At 39.0% G+C, this 15480-nt stretch overlaps 1 protein-coding gene across 1 annotated transcript in view; it reads right to left on the bottom strand.

Annotated features, from left to right (window-relative positions):
- LOC137980379 (lactadherin-like) overlaps positions 1 to 6835 on the bottom strand; it is a 9001-nt gene extending 2166 nt beyond the window's left edge. Inside the window, exons 1-3 of the mRNA XM_068827811.1 lie at positions 6778 to 6835; positions 1741 to 2109; positions 329 to 651 (exon numbers count right to left, since the gene is read on the bottom strand). Of these exons, the coding sequence (XP_068683912.1) occupies positions 329 to 651; positions 1741 to 2109; positions 6778 to 6808 (723 nt within the window). The 5' untranslated portion in view covers positions 6809 to 6835. The remainder of the gene's footprint in view (positions 1 to 328; positions 652 to 1740; positions 2110 to 6777) is intronic.
- Positions 6836 to 15480: the final 8645 nt, after the last annotated feature.

Here is a 15480-nt window from a genome sequence, read left to right as displayed (position 1 = left end):
TTCACAAGTAGGTTTATATTTAGACTAGCCCTTCCCGCGAATTAGGTCAAAAAACAACGGCAGTTCCGGTTTGGTGACCCTGTGACGTCGCTTAATGTCTTGTAATTGGCTCCTGTGGGAGTCTTATTCGCGGGAAATTCAATCTAAAAGTAAATCCGTCTGTGAAAACGCCGTTACACGAACACAGTAGAGTTGTAGGCTCCGGGTCATGGGTTCCTGTCTCAGTACTGTATTTTAAACTTTCTTTGCTCTAGCAAAGTTTTCCTGAATAAGTTACTTATTTCTATTCTAATGGTCTTGAGGACAGTCTTTTTCAAACGACATTTACCTTTACAGAACCGTCGCTTCGATACGCATTCCAGTTTGCTCCGCCCAAGCTCGACCGAATTTTGTAAGAAGATACCCACTGAGCATGACTAGGCCTCCCCTGTGTGGCTATTTTCGTCAATACTGTCTCCTTGCCAAGGTCAATTTGCAACCACTGTCCAACGGCACTTGTTCCTGCTGACCAAGAGCCAGTACTTTGACTTTTTGCCGCATTGTTGAGCCTGGCTTGCCAGGGTTCATGTCTTCTTCCATATGTTGAAGAAGCCGTCACCGCTGAGTTCGGAATGGCCCTACTTTCCATTCCAAGTGGATGACTGCGGCATTCTGTGGTTACAGTGAAAACAAATTTTAAGGTCTTCACGGTTGAACCTTGAGCTGGAAAACCGCGTGTGTCAGCATGATCAATTACGTGAAAGCAATCGCTAGCTGGAACTCGAACTCACATCCTGTAAGAAAACCCTTTCCTTAATCAACAACTTCAACCTGTTTATTCAAGCCTACCTCTGTAATTTTCACGCTTTATACATTTTTGTGTTGTATTTGTACTCATTAACATTTGTCAGATATTTATATCCAGATTTGCCTCTCATGTAACACTTGCACTGAGGAAGGCTGGAGTTTCTGCCGAAACATGTTCATTGAAAATCGTTGTTTTGTATTTAAAAGTTAACATGTCTCTCCTGTTCTCTAGACCTCTTGGTAAAATACAAAGAATAATAAAGCGACAACTTTCTTATGACAATGGTCTTTCAGGCTTCCCGTATGGTTGTTTCAGTTCAGTTGGTGTACGAATATTCACTGGAATCAGTGTATTTTACTCAGGCTTCATAGAATCGATTCTCTTAAGATTACAACTCCGATAGCCTTAACCTTCCCGAAGATTACATCAGATTCTGAACACTCCACACAAATATTAAGATGCCGACAAGCATCAAATTCCCCGAGCGCACTTGCGAACCTAACAATTACGTCATCACGTACACATGGATTAGCCTCTCAAATTGTTAATCCACCTCAGCTCACTACGCGGTCTGTCGGTTAATGTCCATCAAGTCGGTCGTTAAACATATTAGGCGGTGAACGAGCCTCAAAATAAGCGAGGAAAATTAATTGTGCTGCACGTGAGGCACCCATTTTATTTCATATTTTTGTGGTACTTTACATAACAACGACATGAAATGAGGCTTTGACAACAACTTGAGCATAACAAATGAACCTTCCACACTTTATTATTAATCTGAAATCCGGCGTTCATATCAATTTACTTTTAGGATAATTCGCCCACATTGTACCACGTTATTCACGAAAGACGTACCATAGTGCAAAGTCATATTTGAAGGTGACATTTTATCAACATTGCCGTCCTATCATTATCTTAAAGTCCACATTACTTCATTTTTGGGCATGACATACCTTCGCAAATCAGGAACGGTGTGCATATCAAATCCATACCACAATCGAGCTGAGTTTTGCAAGGTATAGATCGGAGAGTGTTTATCATGTAGTTTGTATAAAGCTCACGTCTCATGTCTTCTGGGTGAGACGCATGCGTCTTGTCATTCAGTTCACAGCTTTTGTCCACGCGATAAAAGTTGCTGCTTTTACATCCGGGATATGCCATGCAACGCAAGATACAATCTTCTATTTTGTCTGCGGTCTCTGCCTTGATGGTGTGGTTTCGAAGAACTTGTCCCTGCACGGAGTAAGTTGCTGTGCAAGAACTCGCAAATTCTGACCTCAACACCAAGTAAATGAGTAGAGATTTCACGGCAAAACTCATTCCTGTGTCGACAAAGAACAATTTAAAATTTTTACAGTTGTAGCGTATTTTATTACAGCGCGCTAGTGAGTTTGATTCAGATTCATAAAGCTTAGGCCCTTAGTCACAAGGCGCTTGAGCAGACAACGTCATATCAATATAAATCGCGAAAGTTCTGAGCAGGCAAGTAAAGTATGTAACAACTAATTAGGTTTGATAATGGTATGTTTGAGGGAGATACAAATTCTTGATATTTATGGAAGGAGTTACTTTTTAAAGAACATCCAATGCTTCGCCGCTGGCTCTTTGAAACACGAGAATTTGGCAGCATAACTTGAATTGATCAAAGTAAACTCAAATTTAAACTCTATGGCAAATTCAACATTCACCATGCGGTGGCTGCAGCCTGGAATGATTTAGATGAGAACATAAAACAGCTTCCCCCAACCCAAAATTTACAAAAGAACAACTGAAACTCAACCTTTACAGGGCTACTCATAAATTATTGAGTATTTCATACAGTGAACAAATTCTCTATAGTTTTTACTGGCTCTCTTTTCCCCTTGCTTTTCATTTATTACCGTTGAATTATTTTTGTTTTTTATTCCATTTATTTTCGATTACCAACTCTTTATTGCCAACTTCAATCAATTTAATTATTAATTAAAATTATGTTGCTCAGCAAGATTAGCTTTTTAATTATTCTGAGTAACTGTTACCCTTGCTGTTCTCCATATTTATAATCTTTCTTTTCACTTAAAAAGGGTAAATAAATAAAGTTGTTGTATTTGTTGTTGTTAGTCATTTATAATACGCGTAACTTCTGTCAGGACGAAAACGGTCCATCGTGTAGAACCGAAAAGTTAGATCTACTGTCAAGTTTACATGTTGGACGACTTACAAGACTCGAAGGCTGAAGCATATATCGAATTACCACATTAATTTGTGCGTCGCGCTGTCATTGCTTTAAAGCATTATCGTGTTTAAATAAAGGATTTGTATGTATTTATGTATTTAAGTTGACTTTTTTATTCTAATCAACAATAGTAAATGTGTTTTTTGGCCTCTGTTCAAAGCGATCTTCAAATTGAAAACGGGGTGCTTCGTTTTCAATCTTTTGGGTCCTTCGTGCTTCGTTTTCGATACTACCCTGTAAGAAGTAAGAACCTTTACACAGGCGTCATGAACTCAATTCTAGTGTATTCCCAGCTGTAATCGGGAACACTGAAACAAAGCTCTTAATAATTTAAGGCTTGAGAAATTAAAGCATTTCCTCATATTTAAATAAAGGAGAAGTAAAGGGCGTTTTCCATTTACTAAGAAATTCCAGAAAATCCGGTGGGGATGTAAATGGAACACACGTTTTTGGTTCGTTCCACTAGAAAATTTCCGGAATAAACTTCTAAAAAGGTAGTCCTGTTTTCCCGTTAGCGCGTAAAATCGCAATCACTGGGCGGCGAACGGACCTGAGTTAAATGGAACACGTTTTTCACCCGATGCAAATTTCCACCGAAATTTCCGGAAATTTGTTGTAAATGGAAAACGCCCAAAAACTCTCAGATATAGAGCGGTTTTCAATTGAGTGTCGAAAGTAATTAGGGAATTGCTTTCGTTTATGATTACTTCACTCAGTGATTGGTTAAAAGTTCTCGCGCCATTTTTTCAACCAATCAGAAGTGAAGCCAAAACCAATCGTGGCTCGCGCGTGCACATTTTCCCGCTCTTTGTATCGGCTACGTGTAATTACTTCGAGTTTTGATTGGTTTACCGGATTGTGTCCGTCCTTTTTGATTGGCCAAAGTAATTACTTTGGTTTTGGTTTTACGACACTCATTTGAAAACCGCTCTATGTAAAATTAAAGATACGACTAAATCATATTAAATCAAGCTTAGAGATCAGTTCATAACTACGTAAATGGTATGAGGCACAGCTGCTGTTGTTTCTGAATTTCTTTCATTACTGGCCAGTTTTGACTCTAACGAGGAGCCGAGATGTCCTACGGAGTTTCTTCCATTTTTTATAGTATAAAGGACGTTAAGATCTACGACGGCGACGTCAAGGGAAACGCCACCTCAAAATAGAACTTTGCACGATCGTAAGTCATTTGCATTCACCATTAAAGTAGGGATGGCGCAGTGGTGAAAGCACTCGCCTCCCACCAATGTGGCCCGGGTGCGATTCCCCGATCCGGCGTCATATGTGGGTTGAGTTTGTTGCTTTTTTACTCTGCACCGAGAGGTTTTTCTCCGGGTACTCCGGTTTTCCCCTCTCCTCAAAAACCAATATGATTTGATATACATTAAGGACGGTGCCTACTAATTAAAAGGTATTTTTCCTTGCTTTACTGAATATGCGGGAAAAGCATATCTTAACAATTATTATTGAAATCCAAAAAGAAAATTGGGGCTAGCCAAGCATTTTTCGAAGATAATTAATCAACAATATTTGTAAAAAGCTTTAAAATACAAAGCAATGTATGGCGTTCTTTGCCAAATTGAAGCTTAATTATCTCTGAAAAATGAATGGTTGCCCCCAATTTTCTTTTTGGATACCGAGAGAAATTGCTAAGTTCTGCTTTCTCCGCATAGTTTTGAACAGCGCAAAAATATCCCTGTATGAAATAAGCACAGCCGATAGGAAATCCGAGTATTCCGAGACGCGCAGAACATATGCGCAATAACAATAGTAAGCACGGTCCTTAATTTCCTGCTAAAATTGAAATGGCCAAAGGACAAAAATATTTAATTTGATATGATTTCATTTGTGCACGACCCCACAAGCTATCCAGCGTTAAACATAACATAACGCCGTTGTTATGCAAAGTACCGGAAAATATGTGCTAAAATGCTTGCTGCACCTGCAGCAAGATTATTTTTTCACCTTTAACCAATCATATATAACTGTTCTATGGCGTTATCGTTGCCGTAGCTGTCGTCTTTTCTTAAACTCCTAATTGTAAGTTAGAATACTGATCAAAGTCCAAGTTTCGAAGGTTATATGGTCTTGAATCGTTTCTGGTAAAGATGGTCCCAAGGTTACTTAGGAACCGGTTAACCTTCTTTTATTTCGGGTATTGAATTAATTAAAATTGAGGGCCCCGAGGGGGGTGTTTGTTCCTTTAAAGATTTGCTTGTGTTCCCTTGTTTCCGAAAGAACTTCCAAAATTGTTTTCAGCTTTTTAATCCCTGAAATGGCTTATGTTCCCTTGTTTCCTAAGATATTTGTCTTTGTTCCCCTGTTCCTTAGTTTATAAAATTTTAGCTATGTTCTCTTGTTCCCTCCGGAAGAATCTCAAAATTGCACTTCTTCAGAAGGTGCTACTTGAGGGAATTCTCCGTGCTTGAGATACGTTCACCGAAAGGTCTTTCTATAATCGATTAAACTTCATCTATTGAAGATGAGCTTGTGGATAAATTCAAACGTAGTTTTTAGGATGCGAGCTTTGTTGGTCAGTAATAAATACCACAAGACATCTCCACCGTGAGCGTTGCCAAATAGAGCGCAAAAAACTGTCCTTTAGCATTCGTAAAGAACAAACATGCCTTTAATTTGTGCTTGATAATCTAAAATCTATGAGCTTAGTTTAGTGTTCCAGAAAACTAAAACAGAAGTCTCATTTGCTTGATTCTTGAAATGATATTCATGGCGAAATACGACTACCCTAAATGTTCAGGCAGATCCCCTCTGACAAAATTCTATGTATGTTATTTCATAAATGTCCGTATAAATTTCACTCGTTTGCATTGCTTGATAATGGTTTCATGACCGGACTCCGAAAAGTTGTTAACGTTAAATTTCGTGCATAACCATTAATTACTTGGTGCCGAAATTGAAAAACTCAGCCAATTGATTCACAACCTAATGATCTTTGGGTATAGCCCGGCTAGTTCAACAAACTTCTGTTGTGGTGAGACGGCCACTGAAAAATTAATAACTCATCACGTTTTCGCATTACAAAATGAAAACTCGGGGAAAACTGTGAAAGGGTTTAAGTGGATTGTTACTCTATTGATTAGAAACGATGATGAAAATATACTACTGATGAAACTGCTCTTTCTGAAAATGTGACGAACCGCCTATCTTTTATGGTGCATCACCGTAAAAACACATTATCAACTAGGAAGCACTAGTCTCATAAAAAACATAAACTCTAAGTGTACTCTCGATTTACAGGTTGGTATAAGTAAATCTTAAAAGGAATCAACAAACAGCTTACTTTGTTATAATCAGCAACAGAAAGGCCTGGCAGAGAAGTTTTTACGCAAAACTTATCTGAAGATTTGTCAAACCGCTCAAATGGCAACAACTGTATGCCAATGTTGCTCCAGATGTTTTATCTAAATTCGCAGTTTTAAGTAAACAGTATAAAAATGTTGATTTATTTTCAGTCAATTATTAATGAGAAGAAGTAAGAAAGCCTGTTCAAAGAGGTTAATTCTCTTTCACAGGAATTGATGAGACGGAGTCCAAAGAGAATGGCACTTTAATATTTCATTTTAAAAGTGTCAAACCAGTGTCATTAGATTTGAAGCCGGATGTTGTTAGAGAAAACGTTTTGGGGGAACAGAAATCAACTCTAACACTCTTGGTTGACTCTTCTTTATTCCTCGACTGTGCTTCTGTTACAACAGCAATCGCTAACAACTAACAACTTACTCCCAAGTACTATTAAAGCCTTTTTTATACCTACCTGTCAAGCTCCTGCCCATCCGATTTGTCATGAAGCATGTGCCGACATTAGCATATTCTTTCTTTGAGTACGATCTACAGTGAAACCTCTGTTATAGGTGGCCCAGTGGCCGCTTAATTAATAGGGTTTCGTCAGAAATTAGCAAAATCTTCAGTAGAAACGTCACCTTATTCTGAAACAAACACCTTTAGACCAAAGGACAAAAGTATTTAATTTGATATGATTTCATTTGTGCACGACCCCACAAGCTATCCAGCGTTAAACATAACGCCGTTGTTATGCAAAGTACCGGAAAATGTGTTCTAAAATGCTTGCTGCACCTGCAGCAAGATTATTTGTCCACCTTTAACCAATCATATATAACTGTTCTATGGCGTTATCGTTGTCGTAGCTGTCGTCTTTTCTTAAACTCCTAATTGTAAGTTAGAATACTGATCAAAGTCCAAGTTTCGAAGGTTATATGGTCTTGAATCGTTTCTGGTAAAGATGGTCCCAAGGTTACTTAGGAACCGGTTAACCTTCTTTTATTTCGTGTATTGAATTAATTAAAATTGAGGGCCCCGAGGGGGGATGTTTGTTCCTTTAAAGATTTGCTTGTGTTCCCTTGTTCCCGAAAGTACTTTCAAAATTGTTTTCAGCTTTTTGATCCCTGAAATGGCTTATGTTCCCTTGTTTCCTAAGATATTTGTCTTTGTTCCCCTGTTCCTTAGTTTATAAAATTTTAGCTACGTTCTCTTGTTTCCTCTGGGAGAACCTCAAAATTGCACTTCTTCATAAGGTGCTACTTGAGGGAATTCTCCGTGCTTGAGATATGTTCACCGAAAGCTCTTTCTTTAATCGATTAAACTTCCTCTATTGAAGATGAGCTTGTGGATAAATTCAAACGTAGTTTTTAGGATGCGAGCTTTGTTGGTCAGTAATAAATACCACAAGACATCGCCACCGTGAGCGTTGTCAAATAGCGTGCAAAAAACTGTCCTTTAGCATTTGTAAAGAACAAACATGCCTTTAAGTTGTGCTTAATGATCTAAAATCTATGAGCTTAGTTTAGTGTTCGAGAAAACTAAAACAAAAATCTCATTTGCTTGATTCATGAAATGATATTCATGGAGAAATACGACTACCTAAATATTCAGGCAGATCTCCTCTGACAAAATTACATGTATGTTATAGTTGTGTCCGTATAAATTTCACTCGTTTGCATTGCTTGATGATGGTTTCATGACCGGACTCCGAAAAGTTGTTAACGTTAAATTTCGTGCATAACCGTTAATTACTTGGTGCCGAAATTGAAAAACTCAGCCAATTGATTCACAACCTAATAATCTTTGGGTATAGCCCGGCTAGTTCAACAAACTTCTGTTGTGGTGAGACGGCCACTGAAAAATTAATAACTCATCACGTTTTCGCATTACAAAATGAAAACTCGGGGAAAACTGTGAATGGGTTTAAGTGGATTGTTACTCTATTGATTAGAAACGATGATGAAAATATACAACTGATGAAACTGCTCTTTCTGAAAATGTGACGAACCGCCTATCTTTTATGGTGCATGCATCACCGTAAAAACACATTATCAACTAGGAAGCACTAGTCTCATAAAAAACATAAACTCTAAGTGTACTCTCGATTTACAGGTTGGTATAAGTAAATCTTAAAAGGAATCAACAAACAGCTTACTTTGTTATAATCAGCAACAGAAAGGCCTGGCAGGGAAGGTTTTACACAAAACTGATCTGAAGATTTGTCAAACCGCTCAAATGGCAACAACTGTATGCCAACATTGCTCCAGATGTTTTATCTATTCGCAGTTTTAAGTAAACAGTATAAAAATGTTGATTTATTTTCAGTCAATTATTAATGAGAAGAAGTAAGAAAGCCTGTTTAAAGAGGTTAATTCTCTTTCACAGGAACTGATGAGACGGATTCCAAAGAGAATGGCACTTTAATATTTCAGTTTTAAAAGTGTCAAACCAGTGTCATTAGATTTGAGGCCGGATGTTGTTAGAGAAAACGTTTTGGGGGAACAGAAATCAACTCTAACACTCTTGGTTGACTCTTCTTTATTCCTCGACTGTGCTTCTGTTACAACAGCAATCGCTAACAACTAACAACTTACTCCCAAGTACTATTAAAGCATTTTTTATACCTACTTGTCAAACACGTGCCCATCATTTGTCATGAAACATGTGCCGACATTAGCATATTCTTTCTTTAAGTACGATCTACAGTGAAACCTCTGTTGGGTGGACCAGTGGCCGCTTAATAGAGTTTCGTCAGAAATTAGCAAAATCGTCAGTAGAAACGTCACCTTATTCTGAAACAAACACCTTTAGAGGCTTGTGACAACTTTTACACAAGAGAGCTCTAATACAGAACAAAAACACAGTACTGTTTGAAAAAACAATTTCTCCTGAAAATGTTGAGATAAGGTTCTCCAAACTTAATATGAACAATCTAAACTATGGCGTAAACTGAGTTGATTTTTACAGACTTAACTGATTAGAGTGTATTGTGAAGTGCTAAGTATCTACCCCATATGAACCATGTGAGCGTTAGCCTTACTGATGGAAATAGGCCCACACAAGGACAGAGAAAACTCTGACCAGGGTGGGAATTGAACCCACGACCTTCGGGTTGAATTACCGCTGCTCTACCGACTGAGCTACAGGGTCAGACGGGAACAAGTTGTGGGAACTGACGATGTTAAAGTCACGGCAATGAACATGTACAAGTACAAGGAGGGATTACATGAGTTCAATTCCCACCCTGGTCAGAGTTTTTCTCTGTACGTCCTTGTGTCGGCCCATTTGCATCAGTAGGGCTAACGCTCACATGGTTCAAATGGGGTAGATACTTAGCACTTCACATTACACTCTAACCAGGTAAGTCTGTTGAAATGAAAGTGCTACACGGCCAACGTTTGAAAAATCGTAATCCCTCCTTGATTTGATTTTTAACCTAAAGAGGAGGTAATGTCTGTACCTAAAACGTTGCATTACGGGTTCATGATTAATTTATAAATAATGTGCAAGGAAGTCTACTGCTGAAAAGTCAAACTAAGTGTAATAGAGGTGAAAACATTAGGAAAACTCTCATCGGGACGGGCAAAAGGTAGTCTCCTTCGCAGCCGCTCGGGCCGGAGTCACGCAACGCTTCCCTTTCCCACGCGTGTCTAGCCAAAAGGTGGCCGCGGGCGCTTAATAGAGTTGACCGCTTAATAGAAGTTTGATTTACAATATTATTCTGCCATTATTTCGGGACTTTGATTACTGGCCGTTTAATAGAGGGTGGCCCCTTAATAGGTGGCTGCTTAATGGAGGTTCCATTGTATTTCACTTGGGTTTTACATTGATCTCATTGAGGTTTGTGCAGTACAACAAACCATCAGAAATCTTAAAACTGTAAGGAGCACGTTACAACAGTTTAAAAGGCAACCTAACTCAGACTGGCTCTTCAAAGACCTAAGAAAAGGTGTGACGGGCATCGAGCCCCACCCAATCCATAAATAATCGAGACCACGTTTCACTGGAGTGCTCTTGCAAGTAAAGATACGGTAATAAAAACGGAACAATAATTAGGGCGCGTTCCTTTGGTACGATTCCGAAATAGGAATACACGGAATAGACGGTACTCATGTTCTTTTGGGTCCTACTCCGTTTTCGGAATATTCTGCTCCCGATTATGGATAGCAGAATGAACGGAATGACCGGAATATGGTTCATTTAGCGCTGTCCCGGGGCGCTTGTTGGCGGAGACTGCACAGGGTTAAGAACGTCGGTTGGTTTTTGAGGAGAGAGGAAAACCTGAGTAACCGGAGAAAAACCTCACGAAGCAGAATAGAAAACCCACATGTGACGCTGGGCGTCGCACCCGGGTCACCATGGGAGGTGGGGTGGGGGGGGGGGGGGGGGGCAAGAATCATAATAAATGTACCATATGGGCTCCTGTGGGGGGCAAGTGCTCTTGCAAGTGCGCTAACTTGTCTGCCATCCCTGCCACGGGTTTTGGTTGAAACAGTTTATCCCAATAGGAAATAATAATAATAATAATAATAATAATAATAATGCAACTTTGTTTACCCTCGGATTTCAGAGCAGCTAGTGGCTAATATCTCTGAGCATTGAATAGACACAATTGTTAAGAATCCCAACTGGCGGGAGGCAAACCAGTTGGCTATTTTACAACTGCGCCAGGAAATTGAGCCAAGTACTACCGGAAACAAATTCAGTGAGTGGTCAGAACGCGGTTTTCAACCCAGGATCTCTGGATCTCAAGGCACGGGCCCTAACCACTCGGCCACTCGGTCACACTGCCTCCTCTTATGACAGACAAAAGCATTTAGCCCACTTGTTCAAATTGAAAAGTCCATTAACACTAATCCGCGATTGCGTACCAAACGAGGTATGAATTTTTCTCCGTCAAAAAACCCTTAACTATGTAATTTTAGGCTAAAGAAAAACAAAAGTATAAGTCAATCTTTGAAACCGTAATAATCTACGATTAGCTTAATCGGGCTTTTAATTAAGCAACTGTGTTACGGAGGTCGTCGGTTCGAATCCTTCCCAGGAAAGTCCCGAAAACTTTCGGGCCCGAAAAGCGGGCCTATGTTGCTACCACGGATATCACTCGCACAAGACCGATGATCATGTGATAGCTATCGTTTTAGTGTCACAACAGTAGCCTAATAAAACTATACACACTTGTCACGAATGAACTTGTTTTAATCAATTCAAAAGAGACTAAAATTGGACGATATGAAGCATTGTGTCTGTGCTTTGTCAGTCTCCCTATCATGGAACCAAGCAAGTAATTTTCCAGTTGTAATCTTCATTTTTTCCTTGGAAGCGAATTCGATACTCCTGGAAAATGTTATATCACAGGCGCCCCAAGCTCAGTGTGAGGTAAAGCCAACAAAAATATAAGGATTTGCATGGGAATCCCGATAAAAGACCTGAGAAGATAATTTTACGAAAAAACTCTCAATAAAAAGCCTAACCTTATTGCCATTGTGGATCGCTTCCTTCCTGTGTGGTTTTTTTCCAGATTCGACGCGAATTGAGTCGTCAACGGTTATAATAAAATACCAAGGCTGAACACTCTGAATTCTCAGGAGCCCACCAAATGGCAGACAACCCTGAGTATGCGAGAGCGCGTGACGTCACGTTATTTTGAGACAGTTGTAACGGCCGATTCAACTGATCGAGGAAAATGTTCCATAAAAACTTCAAATCGCGATGTTTCTTTTCGAAAATTCATTTTATGGACAGCCACATAAACAAAGTTCACCCACCCACTATTATCTGCGTTGTCCTGAGTGATTTGATGGGTATTTGGGACGCTTCGATTTCCTCTTCAGATCCCATGCGTCGTCACATACAATCACCTCTATCAGTGTTGTGACAGATAAAATAGGCTTTTACATGGGTATATAGCGGTATACCAGGATGCGCGAGGGAACTTATGCAGGGGTATTTCTTCATAATACTGGATACGCTATATTAAGAGACACATGAACTACATATTCTGCTTAGACAGTGTCCCAATGGTCCGCGGGCTCAACAAATGTCACACGATTCGAAAGTGTTCTTGTGTTATTTCTCTCAGACAACATGTGACCCAAATTAAGAATTTGCCGTTAAAACTGAGAAGTTCACTCTGCGTTTCGATTGATATCTGATCGTTGTCTTTTTTTGTGTGACCATCTTCGGTTATCTATTTGAATTTCATTTCATTTAATCAGATTTTACAATACATTTCATTCATGAAAGAGTCTAATGATTTTGAGTTCCCTTGAAAACAGGATTCAATGTTTGCTGAGGCCGCTGACCAGGAGCCTCACTCTGCACTCTATCCCTGGGCCAAACTTTGCGTGTATCTGTCTAATTTTAGAACTAACCCTTCTGTAGGAAACTCACATTTACATCATTTTACAGCAATTTGCATACAATGTTTCTGCTATTTTTGTCTTCGTTTAATAATAACTTCATTCTGATTGGCCATTCTAAACAGTGCGCGCAGATCCCAAGGACTCGTGTGGTCCAGAAAAAGAAAGATACGTGCAAAAGGTGACTAGTAGGGGAGGTTATGGGAGAGGAAAGCTCCTACTCATGGGCTTAACAAGCCACGATGAACACTCTAATAGATTATAAAACTATAATAATTAATTATATTCTTATTTAAATAAAAGCTGGATAGCCAGTCAGTTTTTTGAAGTGGGTATACACAATCTCGAAAACATTTTTAACGCGCAAATTTATATAGATAAAACCGATAATTTTAAGTGCCCCTGTGATCAAAAATTCACCTCAGTTTTTTTCTCCAGATTTTGAAAGTTTGTTTGCTTAACACCTGCCTGGCTAAATTTTGCGCTTTGACTTTTATCCAAAGGCCGTTTACTTTGAGTGTAAGTTTCAGATTTCATGGTCCGCCATTATTCACGTCCAAAAGTGACCGATTGGACCTCAGAGGGCTGGATCCAGGGAAAAGTGACGTCAAAGGCTCACTAGCTTAAAATTTCAGCGTGTGAATGCAGCTTAATTATATATGCAAAACGCCATTTTAAAAGTCTGAAAGCCCAAAACTCCCGTGTTGTATATTAATTCTGCGGCGTACACACGCATTGCATCAAGTTAAACTAGTGAGCCTTTGACGTCATTTCCTCGATCCAGCTCTGTCCAGATCGTAATTTTACAATTTAAAAATTGTAAAATTCCAGTTAAAATAAACGGGAGTCTTTTTTAAATGAAAGCTAAAAACTTTGTTCGCTTAGTGTTTAGTTAACATAGTTTCGAAATCCAAAGAAAAATAAGAATTGATTGTTTGATCACAGGGTCACTTTAAATATATTGAAGAGATGATACTGTTTTTTTCCGATGGTGACTTGGGGATACTCGGAAAAATGCGAGTGCTCCGAGTATCCTCGGGTCACCATCGGAAAACTATAATCTCTTCATCTGATCCACCGGGGTTAATAATCATACACAAGTTCCATCTCAGCCATTTGAAATATGTTATGAAAGAATGATAATGAATATAATCACTTTATTTAAGTCTCAAGGTTATTTATCCGAGTGCTCTACTAATTTGGGAGACTACAAATAAACTGAAATCAAATGAAATCAAAGGTTGGTTTTCAAGGAGAGGGGAAAACCGGAGTACCCGGAGAAAAACCCCTCGGAGCAAGGGGAAAACCGGAGTACCCGGAGAAAAACCCCTCGGAGCAAGGGGAAAACCGGAGTACCCGGAGAAAAACCTCTCGGAGCAGAGTAAAGAACCATCAAACTCAATCCACATATGACGTCGAATACGGTGAAAGGCAAATGCTCTCACCACTGCGCCAGCGCTGCTTCCCCTTTTAGGGTAGAATTTACTTCTATAATATAACGTACGATTTACTACTATAAAACTTGACTAAATTCTTACGAAAGACAGACAAAGAACACGGCTTAACCTCCATACAATGAGTGGTAGGTTATTTACAGATTTTCGTTCACTAGAGTGAGGTTGCAATTTAATGAAAAGTCATGGTCCGTTAATAGCACAGCCATACAGCTCAACTCTCATGGATATGTGGTTATGCCACGACATTACATAAAAGCGAACATATCTGCTCGTAATTCTTGGCACCAACTTGTGCGAGACAATTGTTCCAATGTCTGAATTTCCCATAAAAACCTGAAAAATAATATTTAGCTATGTCTCCTCAAAAACCAATATGATTTGATATACATTAAGGACGGTGCCTACTAATTAAAAGGTATTTTTCCTTGCTTTACTGAATATGCGGGAAAAGCATATCTTAACAATTATTATTGAAATCCAAAAAGAAAATTGGGGCTAGCCAAGCATTTTTCGAAGATAATTAATCAACAATATTTGTAAAAAGCTTTAAAATACAAAGCAATGTATGGCGTTCTTTGCCAAATTGAAGCTTAATTATCTCTGAAAAATGAATGGTTGCCCCCAATTTTCTTTTTGGATACCGAGAGAAATTGCTAAGTTCTGCTTTCTCCGCATAGTTTTGAACAGCGCAAAAATATCCCTGTATGAAATAAGCACAGCCGATAGGAAATCCGAGTATTCCGAGACGCGCAGAACATATGCGCAATAACAATAGTAAGCACGGTCCTTAATTTCCTGCTAAAATTGAAATGGCCAAAGGACAAAAATATTTAATTTGATATGATTTCATTTGTGCACGACCCCACAAGCTATCCAGCGTTAAACATAACATAACGCCGTTGTTATGCAAAGTACCGGAAAATATGTGCTAAAATGCTTGCTGCACCTGCAGCAAGATTATTTTTTCACCTTTAACCAATCATATATAACTGTTCTATGGCGTTATCGTTGCCGTAGCTGTCGTCTTTTCTTAAACTCCTAATTGTAAGTTAGAATACTGATCAAAGTCCAAGTTTCGAAGGTTATATGGTCTTGAATCGTTTCTGGTAAAGATGGTCCCAAGGTTACTTAGGAACCGGTTAACCTTCTTTTATTTCGGGTATTGAATTAATTAAAATTGAGGGCCCCGAGGGGGGTGTTTGTTCCTTTAAAGATTTGCTTGTGTTCCCTTGTTTCCGAAAGAACTTCCAAAATTGTTTTCAGCTTTTTAATCCCTGAAATGGCTTATGTTCCCTTGTTTCCTAAGATATTTGTCTTTGTTCCCCTGTTCCTTAGTTTATAAAATTTTAGCTATGTTCT

This window comes from Montipora foliosa, chromosome 12 (assembly GCF_036669935.1).
Source record: "Montipora foliosa isolate CH-2021 chromosome 12, ASM3666993v2, whole genome shotgun sequence".
Classification (NCBI taxonomy): Eukaryota; Metazoa; Cnidaria; class Anthozoa; order Scleractinia; family Acroporidae; genus Montipora; species Montipora foliosa.
This window is presented reverse-complemented; position numbering and strand designations above follow the sequence as displayed.